At 39.0% G+C, this 17,015-nt stretch overlaps 1 protein-coding gene across 1 annotated transcript in view; it reads right to left on the bottom strand.

Moving 5' to 3' along the window:
* IMPG1 (interphotoreceptor matrix proteoglycan 1) overlaps positions 1-2,774 on the bottom strand; it is a 48,609-nt gene extending 45,835 nt beyond the window's left edge. The window contains 2 exon segments of the mRNA XM_067294595.1: positions 1,896-2,129; positions 2,771-2,774. Of these exon segments, the coding sequence (XP_067150696.1) occupies positions 1,896-2,129; positions 2,771-2,774 (238 nt within the window).
* Positions 2,775-17,015: the final 14,241 nt, after the last annotated feature.

Below are 17,015 nucleotides of genomic sequence, written 5' to 3'. Positions count from 1 at the left end.
AGGGTGGTAGAATATCAAAATTTTTGTGTAACTTCCTTTAGGAAGCAGTGAAATTCTATAGAGGACAAATGTGATTCATGGTGCCATTACTGTTCTAAATGTCTCGTGGCACTTGGAGGGGTGGAAGCGGTCCCCTAGCCTTTAGATAAGGAAGAGAGAATGGATCTAAAGTTATGTCCACAAAAAAAAATGAAGATAAGGTTGTGCCACAGATATGCTATCTAGTGTAAGCCATAAGACTCCATCCAGTGTGGCTACCAGGTTACATTTCCATGAAGGTTAGTTTTGTGGTTACTAGGCCCAGCTTCAAGGATAATGCTTGTGTCACCAAATTTTCACCTCCACTTTTTTTTTTTTTTTTCCCCATTTGTCAAGTAGTTTCGTGTGCTCAGCTGGGAGGACATAAGTGTTTGGTTCTGATTTTTCCTTGAAAGAAAGATTTTTTTTTTTTTCCAGGTTTTTACCAGGGACATATTGTAATGGAAAATGTGCAGCTGTTCAAGGAAGCAGGAACACCTATTTCTGGATGAATATCTGAATTATTCAGCTGCAGTCTTCTGTTCTCTTGCTTCCTCTTTGGGAAGTAGCTGAGTTTCAGCTGGAGAACAGGATGATCCCTATACAGAAAAATCTGAGTGTGTAGGACACTACTGGAAAGAAGAGCTGTAAGGTTAAACCTGCTTGCACTAGAAGGCTTAGAGACCACATTGTCCTGCTCTGAACCAATGTGTTGCTCTCCAGAAAAGGTAGTAGTAGCATCAGTATGAGTTTTAAATGAAAATGTCATAGGTTCAGTGCTTTGATTTCAGGTTAAATGGTACCACCATAAGAGAGCTTGTTTTAGGAGTCTAATTAATGTTTAGGAAAGGCTTTTTCAATCAGCTCTTTCACACAGGTTTCTGAATTCTGTCTAATGCCCAACTTAGTTGGAACTTAGTCCCTAACTGGAATCTGAATATGTTTGGATCCATAGGAATGGCTACAGACATTGGTGTAGTCTGCTTATACAGTCTGCTATGCTGCCTATAGGAAGTGGCTGCTACAGCAAAATTTTCCCAGCTTTACACCCTAGTTTCATTTTAGAGGGAACTAGTTGGTTCCATGGAAGAGAGCTCAGGAGCAGCAGAATAACATACATGTATATGAATTGTTGGATACTAATACAGAGGAACAAATAGATAAATTACATTATTTAAGAGAGTAGGTGTAGACTACTTGCATCCCAGAAGTCCTGAGTAGGTTTTAGAGTTAGTGTTGGACTCCCTAGCTGCAGCCCAAAAATATGCAATTTTTTAATACAATTTGGAACTGCTGCAGCATGAAAGGCTGGGAGAAAGAGGGTGCACTGTGCTCTCTAGGGGCCTGAAATTGTAGTGGCACCTCTGTGGGCTCTCTTCAGCTCTTTGCAGGAGCTATCACAATTATCTTAATGTTTGAAGAGTACCAGCACTGCCACAGACTAAATACAACTGCAGATACACTGAAGTATTTATACAATGACGGATGAATAGTTTCATTACCTGACTTAAACTGGTGGGATTAACTCTGAGTAGCAAACATGGTACGTGCTACACTTTTGGGGAAGGTGGTACATCTTTACACAGTAGTGCTAACAAAATGTGGTCTTCACATTCTGCCATAGTAGAACACATACCATTTCACTGAACTCATTAGCCTTTTGAGTGCATTGTTTTATTCTGTTCTGATAATTGTCTGTATCTTGAAGCACGCTGATGTACATATAACATTTAATCAGGTAAATAAAAACAAAGAATAGAGCAAGTACCACATACACTGCCCAGAGTTATAAAACAGGCTTCTGAAAAATTCTTGTTTTTCCTCAATGAAAGGAAAGACCTTCAGGAAGGAAGCATGTGGTACAATCATCATCTTACCTCGTAATCTATAGTGAGCTTGGTGACTGGCTAAAATCTGCTTCACTGATTCTTGTGGGCAAACTTTCACACCAGTTGGGAAGAAAGGTGACCTCTTTGTTCGGTGCTTTGCCATGTCAAATATTCGCCTTATGGTTGACACTCTGGACCTCTTTGTTGTTCTTTCTGTTTTATCTGACCCTGAGGTGTCTGCAAGATGTTTGACTTCACCACGATTTATTTTATTAGGGATTTCTGGAAAAGATAAAATGTAAACATGTACATAAACATACATTGTGTAGGCAATAGGTGTGCACTGCAAGATCGTGTCTTGAAAATGGGTGTGAACCTGAGAGCTCTTTCTGTTGCATTGTGTTGGTGTTTTCAGTGTTCTGACTGAATGAATGTACTGAGGAGAACAGTTCTGTGATCACCCTGGAGAGCTGAGACTCAAGAGACCTGGTAGCTCATCACATCACCTCCAGGTCATACAGGGTAAAAGTTTTAAAAACCTGTCTTGTTTTCTTGATTGAACTTTGGATCCACAAAGGACACTTAGGTGCTTGAAATTAGCAGCACTGCAGTAAGTACCTATCTGGAGCTTGGGGAAAATGAAAGGTATCTGTATCAGCTGACAGTGTTAAATGGTGCTTATGCTAGTCAATAGGTAATATGAAGGATAGTTGTACCTTAAATCATCACCTTTTTAAGGTGTTCTGATCTTTGCTCTGGGCTTCAGGGTACATCTCCCTTCACATAAGGTTCATACTCTTCAACCCACCCCAGAAACTAAACACTGAAACTCTTTCAAAAGCTGAACAGGATTTTGATCATCTTTGGGGAAAGAAAGAGCTGTTTCTGGTTGTCCTCCTTTACTCTGCAGTGCACTCCTCTACCCATCCCTCGCCTAGCCTGAAGTATTAATTAGAGCGACTGGAACATAGGTCTTCTCTTTCTCACTGTGTTTCTTCACCACTGGATGATAGTGTCATGAACACTCTGGTTCTTTATATCTTAACAGATCTTTAACTATTCTTTGGAAAGTGAAGCAGCTTCAGTATAAAAGAGTGAAATCAGTGAGTGGGAATTGAGGATCTAGGCTGAGTTTTGTTTATGCAGTTATTCAGTTAAAAAAAATAGAAATGCTTCTAGAGTGTCAAAATAGCCTCAAGAACACAAACCCCCTATCTTAAGCACACAAAAATTCAGGACTTGTTTGGTTCTACTTCCTAAGTGTTTGTGATGCAGTAATATATGACATAATTTAATTTCCTGTAAAAATGTTAACAATAAAAATAAAATGTAAGGTATGCATTTACATGAGCTGAAATATGGTATTTTGCTGGATCATTTGAATGAAGCAATTAATATATATTAGATTATCTTCCAAATTTTTGTATCCATTGTAATAATGATACTAAAGTTAGTTTGTAAGGGTCTTTTTTGCTGTATTTTCATATAATAAATGGCTTGATGGAAGAACTGCTCTGAAAGAAAGGGGTAAAATCTGGATGTACTTGGAAAACTTTCTAAGGTAGAAAATGTGAGAAAGACAGCTGATGAATTGACTGAAAAAAGATTGCTTTGGAGAACAGTTTAAAATTTTTTTAAAGGAAAATTGAAAGGAAATAGTATGGTTCCAAAGGATCAAGTTTAGAGAGAGTAATAATAGAAAAATTAAAAAAGATCAATTTGCTCAAGAAAGGGAAGAAATGACGTGCGGTAAATGTGTTTAAAACAAACAAACCCACCAACAATTATTATTTTCTTAGACAAATCAAGAGAAAAGGAAGGTAAAAACACATCATCTTGACAACTGTGTTAATTAAACATTTAAAGAAAAATGGGTAGATAAAAGATAAGAGAAAAATAATAGAAAAGTGTAATGTTGCAAAAGAAAGCTACTTCAAGTGAAGGATGGGAGAAGCTGTTCTGTGTATGTCAATATTGTCTCGTTCTTATTTAAGTTCAGAGTGAACATCCAGTGTTTACTGAGCAGAAATGACAATAACAAATCTGTTATGAAATAGGTGGTACTCTGGTAAGGAAAAGAGTTGACTGCTTGATTATGATAAGTTTTGTATGTAAGATGGGAATTTATAAAAATGAAGGCAGCAGGCGACTGACTGCTTTGTAAATCATGCTACAGGTAGCTCAGTAGCAACCTGTAGACCCAGTAAATGGAACTGTCTGATAGTTGCAAGGTAAATAAAAATGATGCATATGGTGTTTGTCATAAAATCCAGTGGAAATAAATATTTTTCTGCTGTGATGTCAGATCATGAACTATAACAGTAACACTGCAGAAAAGGAACTTGCCCTGTGAACACGTGGCTTCAAGGTTTGTCAGAAACCACAAGGGGCCAAACACTGGATCATTTGAGACGTTGAATGATTTCAGTGAAATTTAATTCCAGATTTTAATTCCAAATTTAATTCCAAATGAGCCTTAGCCTTCCTCGTCACATCCCTGCATACTCTGACAAGGTTCCTATATTCCTCCCAAGTGGCCTGTCCCCCTTTCCACTTTCTGTATACTTTCTTCTTCTGGTTGAGTTTTGCCAGGAGCTCCTTACTCATCCATGCAGGTCTCCTGCCTCCTTTGCTTGACTTCTTACTCACAGGGATGCACCGCTCTCCTCCTTGCAGGATCCTGACTCCACCATCTCATGATCACTGCAGCCAAGGCCACCCCCAGCCTTCACATCTTCAACCAGTCCTTCTTTGTTTGTTAGTACCAGGTCCAGCAGCACACCTCTCCTTGTTGGCTCCTCCACCACCTGTGTCAAGAAGTTGTCACCAATGCTCTGCAGGAACCTCCGGGACTGTTTGTGCCTAGCTGTGTTGTCTTTCCAGCAGATGTCAGGGTGGTTGAAGTCCCCCATGAGAACCAGGGCCTGGGATTGTGAGGCTACTTCCAGCTGTCTGTAGAAGGCCTCATCGACTTCCTCTTCCTGATCAGGTGGCCTGTAGTAAACACCCACAACAGTGTCACCCATGCTAGCCTGCCCTTTAATCCTTACCCGTAAGCTCTCGACTCGCTCTTCATCCACCCCTAGGCACAGCTCAGTACATTCCAGTTGCTCTCTCACATAAAGAGCAACTCCACCACCTCGCTTTCCTGGCCTGTCTTTCCTAAAAAGCACGTAGCCATCCATGGCAGCACTCCAGTCATGCGAGCTATCCCGCCATGTCTCTGTAATGGCAATGAGATCATGGCCCTGCGACCGCACACACATCTCTACTTCTTCCTGTTTGTTCCCCATGCTGCGTGCATTGGTGTACAGGCATTTCAGAGAGGTGATCGAGCATGCAGGTTTCCCAGGAGGGATACAAGAGGATCCTCCATAGCCACGTCCCATGCGCACTTCCCTGGCTGCATTCACCTGCTGGAGGCATCCTGACTTGAGCAGTCTTTTGCCAACTACCCTGGCACTATAACTCTCCCCTTCCCCCATCTTTCCTAGTTTAAAGCCCTCCTTACCAGGTTGGCCAACCTGTTGGCAAAGACCCGCGTGCCCTGCCTCGTGAGGTGGATCCCATCTCTTGCCATCAGTTGTCAATCTTCAAACAGGGTCCCATGGTCGTAGAAACCAAAACCCTGTTGCCAACACCAGCGGCGCAGCCAGTCGTTAACTTGGAAAGTCCGTCTCCTCCTCCTCTCATCCATCCCCCTCACTGGCAGGATTGAGGAGAAGATGACCTGGGCTCCCAGACCCTTGACCACCATCCCCAGAGCTCTGAAATCCTGCTTGATGGTCTCCAGTTTGCCCTTGGTGTCATTGGTGCCCACATGGAAGAGCAGCAGTGGGTAATAGTCCGAAGCGTGGACAAGCCTTGGCAGTCTTTCCATGGTGTCTCGTACGCGAGCCCCTGGCAGGCCACAAACCTCTCTAGACAAGAGGTCAGGTCGACAGATAGGTGCCTCCCTCCCCTGTAGCAGGGAGTCCCCCACAACAATCACCTGCCGCTTTTTCCGGGCGTTCCAACAAGGCACAGGGTCTGTTGTCCTAGGTACTTCCCTTGCAGCCATGCCCATCTCCTCCTCATCCTGGAGGGCACTAAACCTGTTCTTCAGCTGCAAGTCTTCGGGAGGAGTAGGAGCCTTTCTCCTCCCACGAGCAGTGACCAGTTTCCAGCCTTCTTCTACGGTGTTATGATGTACCATTTCACATGGCACAGAGCCCTCTGGCAACTCCACTGCTGTAGGGGGTTGGGACTCATGGAGCTGTATAAATATGTGGATGTTCTTCTAGGATAGATAGGAATGCTTGATTGATAAATGAGACGTTGCCTTTGTAGTAAAACAATTACTAATTAAGAAAACAAGTCTTATTTAAGGAGGTCTGCTGAAATAGATCAAGAAGAAAGCTTAGCAAAGAGGGTGATTTCAGCAAAGACCCTGTAAATGTGTTTGTGATGCAGTTAAGTGTACAGCGGGGCCAACAGCCATGTTGGTAACAAAAAACAAGGATGAATAATGATGAAAGTAGATCTTGAGATCTCTGAAAGGGCTGGCTAGTGTAAACACCAGATGGAGCGCAGAAGGTACAAATAAAGGTAAGATCCTGGACCCTTCACTTGGAGTCAGTCTCTTCCTTACACTGGAGTAGTGAGGATCCTAAATTCTAATGGCACTTGCCAGTGACAGATAAGGTATCCATGATGTATTCTCTCCTTATCTTCCTTGCTATATACTTTTTATACTGTATAGTTTCTATCCGAGTTGCATGGGGAGGATCTGACCAGCTAAAAGGGGATCAGATGAGCAGAGGCAGATTGAAATAAGACATGGCTTTATCAATCAAATGCAGCCTACGTTCTATAAATGAATACTAGGAGCAAGACTTATACTTCCAGAGAAGCATGCAAGAGCCTCCATTTTCCCATGCAGAAATCGAAGCAGAGGCTCTTAGCTTTGCAGAGAAGCAGGAATAACAGGACCCCTCCCACGCTTAATCTGGCAGTCAAGGTTTGTGCACTGTGGTTGGTGGATGATGCTTGTCACACTGTACTTCTTTTACCAAGTTCCAACAAGTCTGCTAATGTGCTTTTTACTTTTTTTTTTTTTTTTTTTTTTTTTCCAGAGCAGGGGTTTCAGGCATTGGCACCCAGCTGAGATGTGTGGTGCCTTTTATACCTCTTGCTGTTGTTGGGGCTGCTTGCTGTTAGTGCTTTGTCAGAAACTATGGCTCTGACTGTATTTGGGTAATGTCTCCCAGCTTGTTTTCACAACTGTGAGAGCTGACAACTCTAAAAGCTTGACAGAATGGAATCCCATGTTAGAAAAATCAATACTAAGAGTTCATCTGCTCAAGTCTTTTCTCTGCTAGCAGAGTGCCCTTAAACCCAAAATTACTTGTCTTGTTTGTGCTTATCTTTGGGTCCAATATATCCTTTAACTATTTTGAATGCATAGAGTGGAAAAACTTTGAGAGGAATTGCTGAGAGGACTCTGCCCAATGTTCATTGCATCCTGGTGGGTAGTGCGTCTTATCTGTGAGCTAACTGGTATAGCTGAGGCACAGGAGGGAATTTGATTTGGATCTCACTCCTCCAGATTTAAGTACACTCAGCTGGTGAACTGCTCAGTAAGAGGGCAGTCCCCGCTACTGCAGGTATATTTTGCTGAGGGATAAAGGATGCACATAGATGCCTAACTTCAGAGGAAATTGAACACTGGCCAGAGAATAATGCTTGTGTTCCTGAAAGACAGGAAGAGGGCTAAGGCAAATACTTCTCAAAATTAATATTGGCTATAATGAGCTCTGCGATTGCTAGCTGGCCTGTTGGCTTGTGTGAATGCCATTCTTAAGTGTCATTGAATTGTAACATTAGCTGTGGAATGAAGCTTGGGTGTCTAATTGTGGCAAGGATCTGTGGGGTCCTGGCCCAGACCTCCAGCCAGGAAGACTCTGTCTTGAATTGACTGTCCACTAGTAAATGTCACATAGCTGATGTCTGCATCCCCAGCAGCACAGAACCTTTCATGTACCTGTTATTATCTAGTCTTATGCTAGATTCAGTGTCACCTTATGTGTCAGGGAATCACTGGGCCCTTCATATGCACATGTACAATAGACTCTGTACTGAAAGCACAGTAAATCCAGTCTCTGTATCTCATGCTTGGATTCATTATGACAAAAAAGTCACCTGCACATATTCACAAGCTGTGCTCAAGCCCTCTGAGACACAGGAGAGGAGCTCTCGGCTCCTGGCATGGAGCTGTGATATTAAGTTGCTTAAAAGAATGTTCTGTAACATTCAGGATTTTAAAGCTGAAGCTTTAAAGCATTTTTAAATTCTTGTTTTGAGATAGCTCTATATAAAGGGATTTTCATTCTTCAGGATTCAGGAAAGTGGTGGGTTTTCATAAATCCTGCTATTTGGCAGGAACAGGTGACAACACTCCTTCATGCATTTATGGAAGATGAACAATTTTTTTCATTGTAGCATAGTACTTGAATGAGTCCTTATATGATATATTCCTATTGTTTTCCTTATGTGAAAAATACTAACTGTCTGATTATAGGGAAGCAATCTGCACCTCAGATCATATATGGAAAAAAATCTGGAGAAAAAGTGATAATTTATTCTAAACTATATGGCTTTTAGCAATGACAGCAATGTCATTGTAATTTTTTTAAATTTTCTTTTTATTTTTAATGGTGTTACATCCAAAGCTAGGATATGGAATTAAATAATGGTAACTTATTCTTTTTAGGCACAAACCTTTCATTAACCTGGATTGGCAAAGATCACTGCTTTTATTTGACTAAGGTGCTTTGGAATTTCATTAAGTGTGAAGAAATTCATTTCTGAAAGAAACTAAAGCAGATATGATAATATCTCAGCTGTTCCCCTTCTCCCAACCACTCGCACAGGTCTGTGGGATTTTCAGTGCTAAGTGGAAATTTCTTCTCACCCTCTAAAAAGATAATTTGGTAAAAATCTTTGAATTATGCTAACTGTACAATTCATGACAAAAGAACTGTGGTGAATTATCTACCTATTATACTGGAAAGATAATATGTTACTGGTAACATTCTCTTGCTTTTGTGAATACAGTTGTCTTATACTGACCAATAACAAATCCGCATTCACAATGAACACAGTTGTACCAACCACAAATATTGAACATGCTGAAAACTTTATGACTCAACACATGTGATTCTGACCCGTGTCCTTCTTAGCTGAAAGAGCATTGTAAGAAACTCATGTTTTCCTTGATGTCACATATCTCATTTAGGGTAGAAATATATTCTTTCTCTTTCATGCAGACATGTACAAATTCTGGTGAAGAAGTCTCATTGATCATCTTCAGCTCTACTAACCACTGCTGCTGAAGTTCATGGAAAAACTATCAAAGGCTGTTAATGAGTTCATTACCAACATCTGAATCCTGTCACAGTCTGGTTAAAGCCCAGGAACCAGACTAGAAACAGCATTGAAAGATGGTGGTTTTTAATGTTGACATATGAAGCTTGTATATCTCTTTCTATTTCCTTGGCCATATTAGAAGCATTTGGTCTGAAGTGCGGTTTTATTATCTGATAAGTATTGCATCAAAATATGCAAGTGAATGTTCTGAGTGGTTCTTTGAGAGACTCATCCAAATCTGCAGTGTTGCAACACTCATTTCAGCACCTCTGCTATTCATTTGCTAACCAGCCTTACTCAAGATGTACAACCATCCTCTAAGAAAGTCAGTGAGACAGCGTAGGTTCAGGTTCTTACAATATTTGCCATATATGTCAACATTGCAGCAATCGTGGTGTGCAGGACAAAGAGTAACATTAGTACAGAATGGGCTTATTGAAGTAGCTGAATTCAAGTATGGTCATGATTAGAATGGCTGGTATATGAGAAAGTTTCCAGGAACGAGAAGCCACTGTGCCATCCTGGTGCTTGAATCAGTATAATTGGAACCAGTCAATTTTTCCTCAGTTTAGGAGCACTCATCCTGCAATATAATCTACAGTCTCTGGTTAATTCATTCCATCTCATTCTGACAGAGGGTGACTTGGTCTTAACTGTACTTAATTGGTATCTCCCAAGTTAGATTGCAGTAAAGTTTGAGTGTGAAGCTACATAGAAAAAGTTAAGTTGGAAGGGGTATCTGGAGGTCATCTAGTCTCATTCCTTGCTCTAAGCTGGGACAATTTCTGAGCTAGATCAAATTGATCTAGATTTGAGGGAAGAGAGGAGAAGGAAAATAACTTGATTAGAAGAACTATCTCCATTAGTGCTGTAACAGTAATGTCATAAAATAAAGGTGAGTACATCACTACCTCCTAACTGAAATTGCTAAGGCTTTCATGATCTGTGTTGACATGAATACTCATATGTATGAAAGGTATACCTGGAGCATACCTACTAAAACTGGCATTTTCAGGCCACTTAGGTTCATGGATACTGAGGTTATTAATACATGGTTGGATAATGTCTGAGAGAGGTACTGAAAGGTTCAGAATGGTCATCAGGGAACTAATTTTGGCTCTGCAAGTGAAGTAGAAATTTAAGAGCCAGTAGAACCTCATTACTGAAAAGGCAGGCACAGTGGCCTAAATGTGATCGGGTACATAGGCTCCTAATTTTTGTTTGATTTTTAAATGGAATATAGGCCCTACTAACTTGCAGACATCTATGTGATTAGACATTTGCTTTGAAAATCAACTTGCTAAACTCTACAGTTGTCTTACTTTATGACCCTAATGTCTCTTACAAGTTAGAGCTTCGGTTTCTACATTGCATCTCAGGTCCCCTTTTGTGAAATGAGGATGATGGTGTTGCTCTGTCTGATGGGTAGATTGTAAAGTTAGAACTGGTGATCCACTTGTATACTCTGATAATGAGTGCCAATTACGTAAGGGAATATAAACATACCTGCTCTGTGGAAGATAGCAGGGAACTCTCAGATGGTTGTCAATCCTGTGTTTTTCAGATATGCTATTATTCTAAAGTACCTGCCCAGTAAATGGTAATTGATAGTGACTAAGTGCCAGTAGAGTATGAAGGCCCCTCTTCACATCTATAGAGTAGTCCCTTTTTAATAATAGCCTTATTAAATAAGAGTATAATAGCCACTTGTTAAAAGGCAATGACAGAATGAGCACCTTGCATGTCTGTCATTTGCTTATGGGAGGAACAGTTTGGATAAGGACCACACAGCATTTGGGCTTGCAGGAAAATACAGGCAATGGTCTGTACTTAGGATGGAAAAATACTTGACCAATTTAACTTCATTTACAGACAAAGCAATTTATTGATCAAATAGATCTATTTTTATATTTTATATCTATCTCTGTGTATATAGATAGAGATATTGGGAGATATTTCTTTTTAAGAGATGTGTTGTTCAATACCATACATTCCTAAAGGGAAGAAATTCATTGTTGGAAATCTAGCTGGCCTTGCAAGAATGTGCAGGTTAGTGCACCTATTTCCTGATAAAGATAGAAGAATTGTGTGGGAGAGAAGCAGGAGATGACTCTTACTTTAATCTCAGAGGGACCGGGAATGGGAAAGAGGTACTCAGGTAGAGGAGAAAACATGTATCTAAAAGATTTGAAACCATCAGGATGCAACAGAATGCATATACAGTTTTCCTTCTGGGAAGAGGATAGAATGTTTGCTACACATGATGAATTTTGGCTATGTCACTTAGTGTTCTGCTGAAGCTACAAGGAAACCACAGTTAACTGAGCAGTGTAGAATAGCGTAAATGGTAATCTGGATTTCTAGCAGGTGAAGACTACCTCCAGGTAAAGTTAATTTATTGTAGCCTATTAAATCATGTCCTATCAAAGGAGAAAATCTTTTATTATTAATAATAACCTTGTTCTCCACAGTTGCTTTCAGACAAAAAAGCCACACAACTAACTGTTCAGTTACATATCGCACACTAATCACTCTGGTATGGGTGTGAGGACATCTGGAATTAAAATTTAATATTCTAGAATGTTTATTCAATTTTAGCTCTTAGGAAATAACTAAAAATTATTCTAGTCTATCTAAAACTAATACAGTTTCACTTTTGTTTGAAAAACAAAGTTTTACTTTTCGTATGTTTAGAAGTACAGCAAGGACAGCTAGCTTTAAGTTGATAAATCTTATTTCATGGGTTAAAGTAGAGAATAATCTTAGTGCAAAAAGCTAATGTCTTTTCTTTCTTTCTTTGAAGTTTCTTGTTCTTTCACTTCCCTCTCCTTTTGGCACAGATTTGTTTAACCCTTTTTTCAAGGGCAGTTATAGTAATGAAGATCTGCAACAGTTATTGTTGAATTGGGACAGCTGAATGGGAAGGGGTAAGTCAGAATGAATTAAAATGATTTCACAGAGCACACAGAAAGCCTTTGTGTCCTAAAGAATGACTGAGTAAATAGAGGATATTTGCTTGTTGAGTAAAAACTAACACTAAGCAGCCTTGAATACTGTCTGGCTCCCTTGCATTCTCAGTGACCGTCAACTGCTAGGATGTACCCAGCATCAGTATACAGTTTTGAGAGTTCAAAGCTTCTCTATATTTCACTAGTTAGCCTGAATTTTCAATGCTTTACAATTCAACAGTTAAAATTTGCTCTAGCATCATATTTTGCATGTATATTTTTTTGTCATCATAAAGATTTTATCCCCCTTACCTTCTTTTCTCATTCTTAGAGACACTTTGTGTCAGGACAAGGGCAAATATCTGAGCTCAAGACCTGAGGTCATTTCCTGAAAGCTGGCACTATTTGTGGCCAAAGATAAATACTCCATCTCTGAAGAGTCTTTGCATTACCCCCCACAGATTTCTGTTTGCTTGCTTGGGAACTGGAGGTGCTCCTGGATGGCCTCTAAGTGGCTGAGAGAAGGACTCTTTTAGTAAAATAAGGTGGGAAAAGAAGGACCAAAAGGCATTCCTGACCTAACCCCATATTTGTTCACCCTGAAATACAGGTATGAGTAAAACAGGAATTTAGGTTTAAGACAGTTTTGTTATTGAGGGGAAAAAAGCAACTGGTTAACCCTATAAATATGTGGAGATTATTAGTTCTGTGTTTTTCTTTTAAGATAGGAGTATTTTGTATCTTAGCCTCTTATTTCCTAGTCTGTTGTAGTTGACGTGTACTGTAAACTTAAGTAGCCCTAAAAGCCTCAGATCATCTATATTAAGATCATTAATGAGTGACTAATATAAGCATTCAAACTACTGGGAATGCCTGTGTACTTTTGCACATATTTTCCCCTAAATATCTGGCCCTAATGCTAAGTTGTAGAACAGCAGTTTTGTAACCATCCCTCCTCTCGTAAAGATGATTCTTCAGGCAAGCATTAAGTTTCCTTAGAGATTTGTGTGCATATACTTGAGATACAACAGAGTTATAAAATGTTATAATATATGGCATAACTACATGACAGTAAAAACTAATTTTTACACATTTGTGCCTACCAGATGTACTTTATAAAATTGGTAGGAAGGAATTTTTTCAATTGTCATTCCCATGAATATGTAGAAAGAATATCTTTGCCTTGAAAGCCATCAAAAATCCGAAAATTCCAAGACTGTTATATAAACTTTGTTACATATTGCAATGACAGGTGAGTTGTTTGTCATATCTGAAAGGGTGAGAATACAAGAGAGGAAAAAAGATCATTTCACTCTAAATTTAGTCTTTCTTTCCCCTAATGCAAGATGCTGTATGGAGTTTATTATTCAGCATTAGTTCCTGAGTATTGACAAACATTCTAAGCACTGAGTCTTCTACTACATCTGTTGGAGAAATGATATGTGGTTCTGTATTCCCCTCTGTCAAGATACTCTCACAGTGTTTTACCAAAGTCTTTTATAGGAAATGTATTGTAACATACAAGCACAATTAACAGTGGGTGAAAATATTTGACCCCACTTTTCACATTATTGCTTTCTCATTTCATAATTACAACTGTGAACATAAATGATACCATCAATCATGCACTAATAACCTGAAATTCATTTTATCTCATTCCATCATAGAATATACAACTTAAATGCAGTGCATACTGATAAACCTCTTCTTTCTTGTCAGAGATGAACTATCTATCACTCATTCTCTCTTTTTGGCCACATTTGCAGGATATTATTAATGATTAAATGAGACTATTTACATGAAATGGGAAGGTAAAATCATAGAGCACCAGCATATAAATCTGCTGTTAGCTGATGCATTATATTGTATCGGGGAGTTTTTCACTGCTGCAGTTGTCCACTAGAGAAGATGTACATAATTCCAGTGAGATATAAGACTTTTGTGTTCTTTATTTTTTGAAAAAAATCAGTGCAGAGAACAGCAAGACTGAAAAAATGATAAATGTGACGTATAAACAAAGCTTTCCAAATAGTATTGACAGCACAGTGTTTTGTTTTGTGCTGTCTCTTTAACAAATATTTAAATATACCATTGAAGAGACCATCTCTTTTATCACTTTTATTTTTTTGCATTTAATTAACATGACTAAGATTGACAGAAAGTAGGTGGTCATTCATGAATAATTTGGGCCAAGCATAAAGCAGTTGTGATGTGGGCTTTTTATTCAGTTATATAAATGTCAAAGCATAGGCAGAAATGTTAGTAAGCAGCCTACCCAAAAATTAAAGACCTCCCCCAAACCTCTAAATCTATTGAGTATGGAAATGAGCAGGGAAAAATCACATCACCATCTTTTGTTTTTTGTTGTTGAAGCTTTAAAATTGCTGTAAACTTTTTAGTGTGTTTAAAAGGAGCACTATTCATCATAGTGGATTTGAAAATTATATTACATGTTATGAAAGGTATATATTCTGTCCAATTATTATGATTATAGCTGTTTTCTTTCTCTGTTTTTACTTTCCCAAATAAGTACTTATGTTGGCAGATGGATCCTTTCTCATTTTTGTTTTGTAATGTGTATATTTTTCTGCTTGTTCTGTTCTGCACATAGTCCTTACCAGTATTGCCATCTTTATTTATTTGGCAATATGGTTTATGCCTCCAGAATTTGCATATTTGAAAGTCTTTGGAGTTGTTTCTAAGAATGGCTAGTAAATACAGAAATTTAGTTTCTCTTCATGTTGATTATAGCAAACATCTTTAACAATGACAGCACTTTCTTTGATATTCTTTTCAGCTGTTTTGCCCCTTTCATACAATTGTTTTAAAATTAAGTTTTTTTCATCATGAAACATATGCAAATGTATCAAAACTAAATGGCATCTCTTGCAGAGACTCCAAAGCTTCTTTAGAAATTTACATCAGAAAGAATGTAAAATGTGAAAATACATGTGATAAATCTGGTCAACATTTCATTTATCTAGCCTTTCAGTGGTAACATTGTTACTAACTATACTGTAACACCACCAAATTCCAAACAAATTCCGTAACTGACAACCTGATTTTTCCAATTTTTTTCAACACATGCAATGTAAATTAATATAATCTTGTTATACATTAACTTACCCTTGCTTCCGTGGGCTTGTAGAGAAAGGCAAATGACCAGAAATATTAATCCAGTTTTCAAATGCATGCCGGCTATTAATCATTCACAATTTTCAAGAACAGTCATGCAGGAAACATGAATATTTAGGTCAAGTAGAAAAAATTTTTTTCTTAAAGAACTAAAATCCCCAAACTTCTTCCTCTTCCTTCTTTTTATTGTTTTTTCAGGTGTCCCACAGCTTTGGACTGCTTTGAGTTGCACCTAGGCGAACAGTGCAACAGGTGCCAGAAGGCAAGAACTGGACAAACCCCTCAAATGCACATGCTTCTAGCCTTGGGGACTGGAGTGTTAAGACTAGAGTGACGAAGGTTTATTTTGTTTGTTTTTTGTTTTTTTAAAAGCAGTGTCTGTTTCTGGAATAATCTGTTTATCTGCTGCTCAGACATAATCCCTCTTACGGTCCAGCTGGAAGAGCTGTCTTCATCTTATTAACCTTCTGGAGCAGCATCTGTCAGCCCCAGAAGCCTTCAGTAGCACCAGGATAAACAACAGAAGTCTCTTCTAGTGCCCATTGCCTTCAGTCATTGGTCATTTGGGCATTCCAGAGGTATGGCGTGTGAGCAGAGGTGAAATCATGGGGAGAGCTGATTGTACTGTTTCCAAACTTGTGATCATAAAAAGTGGGTAACTTTGAAGAGGAAGACCGTATTTTTCTGCAAGAACATACTGTATTCAGCTTTTTTACTGCATTTGACTTGGAAGCCTGTCTCCCTCCTCTTGCCCAAAGGTTGCTGTTGCAGCACTCCTATCAGAACAGTGATGATGATTTTCTGTGACAGTGGTGAAACAATGTGACTCAGCAGTAAATTGCAGCAGCGTTCAGGGCTAGCACAATATAATTCCAAATTGGGAATGGGGGAGGGAGGATGCTGTATGGAGAGAGAATAAGAAACAGAAAGAGGGAAATGCCATTTCAAGCGAATAGCTATAAATAGGCCAAGAATCGTCAGTGAGTGAATACATTTTTCGAACAGATCTTTTGCAGTTTCCTGAATAACTATTCCTGTTATATATTTGGCACATGTAGGTGCCTCACACTTATTTTTTATTTTTAAGAATGTTTTGTAGAGTTTCACTGCACATAAAAAGCTACCAGGTGGACATTTGTAATGGTCTGACCTACTTAGAGACTTCTGTGCGACTGTGCTTTAGCATAGGAGCTATCGACACTGACAGCAAGAATCTCTTGTTTATCACTGTAAGTACAAGTTGCTTTAAGAACAGCCTTCGTTTGAACCCAGTCAGTATTCTATTTTTACCTTGCATTTAAACAATGGCAACCTTGCTCCCTTCCCAAGATTGCCTAATTTTACCTACTTAGAGCAAATAGTACAGAGACTGAGCTAGGACCAGACATGATCTGCTTTCTATTTTCCCAGTCCTTTTTCTTCTTTTCAGTGCTCATTGTAATGTGTTATATATACTGTTTTATGTACATCATTTTTAGAAAACTGTTCCAACAAAACAAATTAAGACCTTGCTAGCAAAGCAATGCAAGGCAACAGTGGAGGTGATGAGAATTTCAACTGGAGAATATTTGAGTAGTATGTAAAGACCATTCTTTAGTAACACCACTATTTGTCTTTATGTAAGTTATATACCATAATCATATGGTATATAATATAGTCATATAAGGCCTACCCCTAT

This window comes from Apteryx mantelli, chromosome 3, assembly GCF_036417845.1.
Source record: "Apteryx mantelli isolate bAptMan1 chromosome 3, bAptMan1.hap1, whole genome shotgun sequence".
Classification (NCBI taxonomy): Eukaryota; Metazoa; Chordata; class Aves; order Apterygiformes; family Apterygidae; genus Apteryx; species Apteryx mantelli.
The sequence above is the reverse complement of the archived record's forward strand: the minus strand, read 5'-3'. Positions and strand labels throughout refer to the sequence as shown.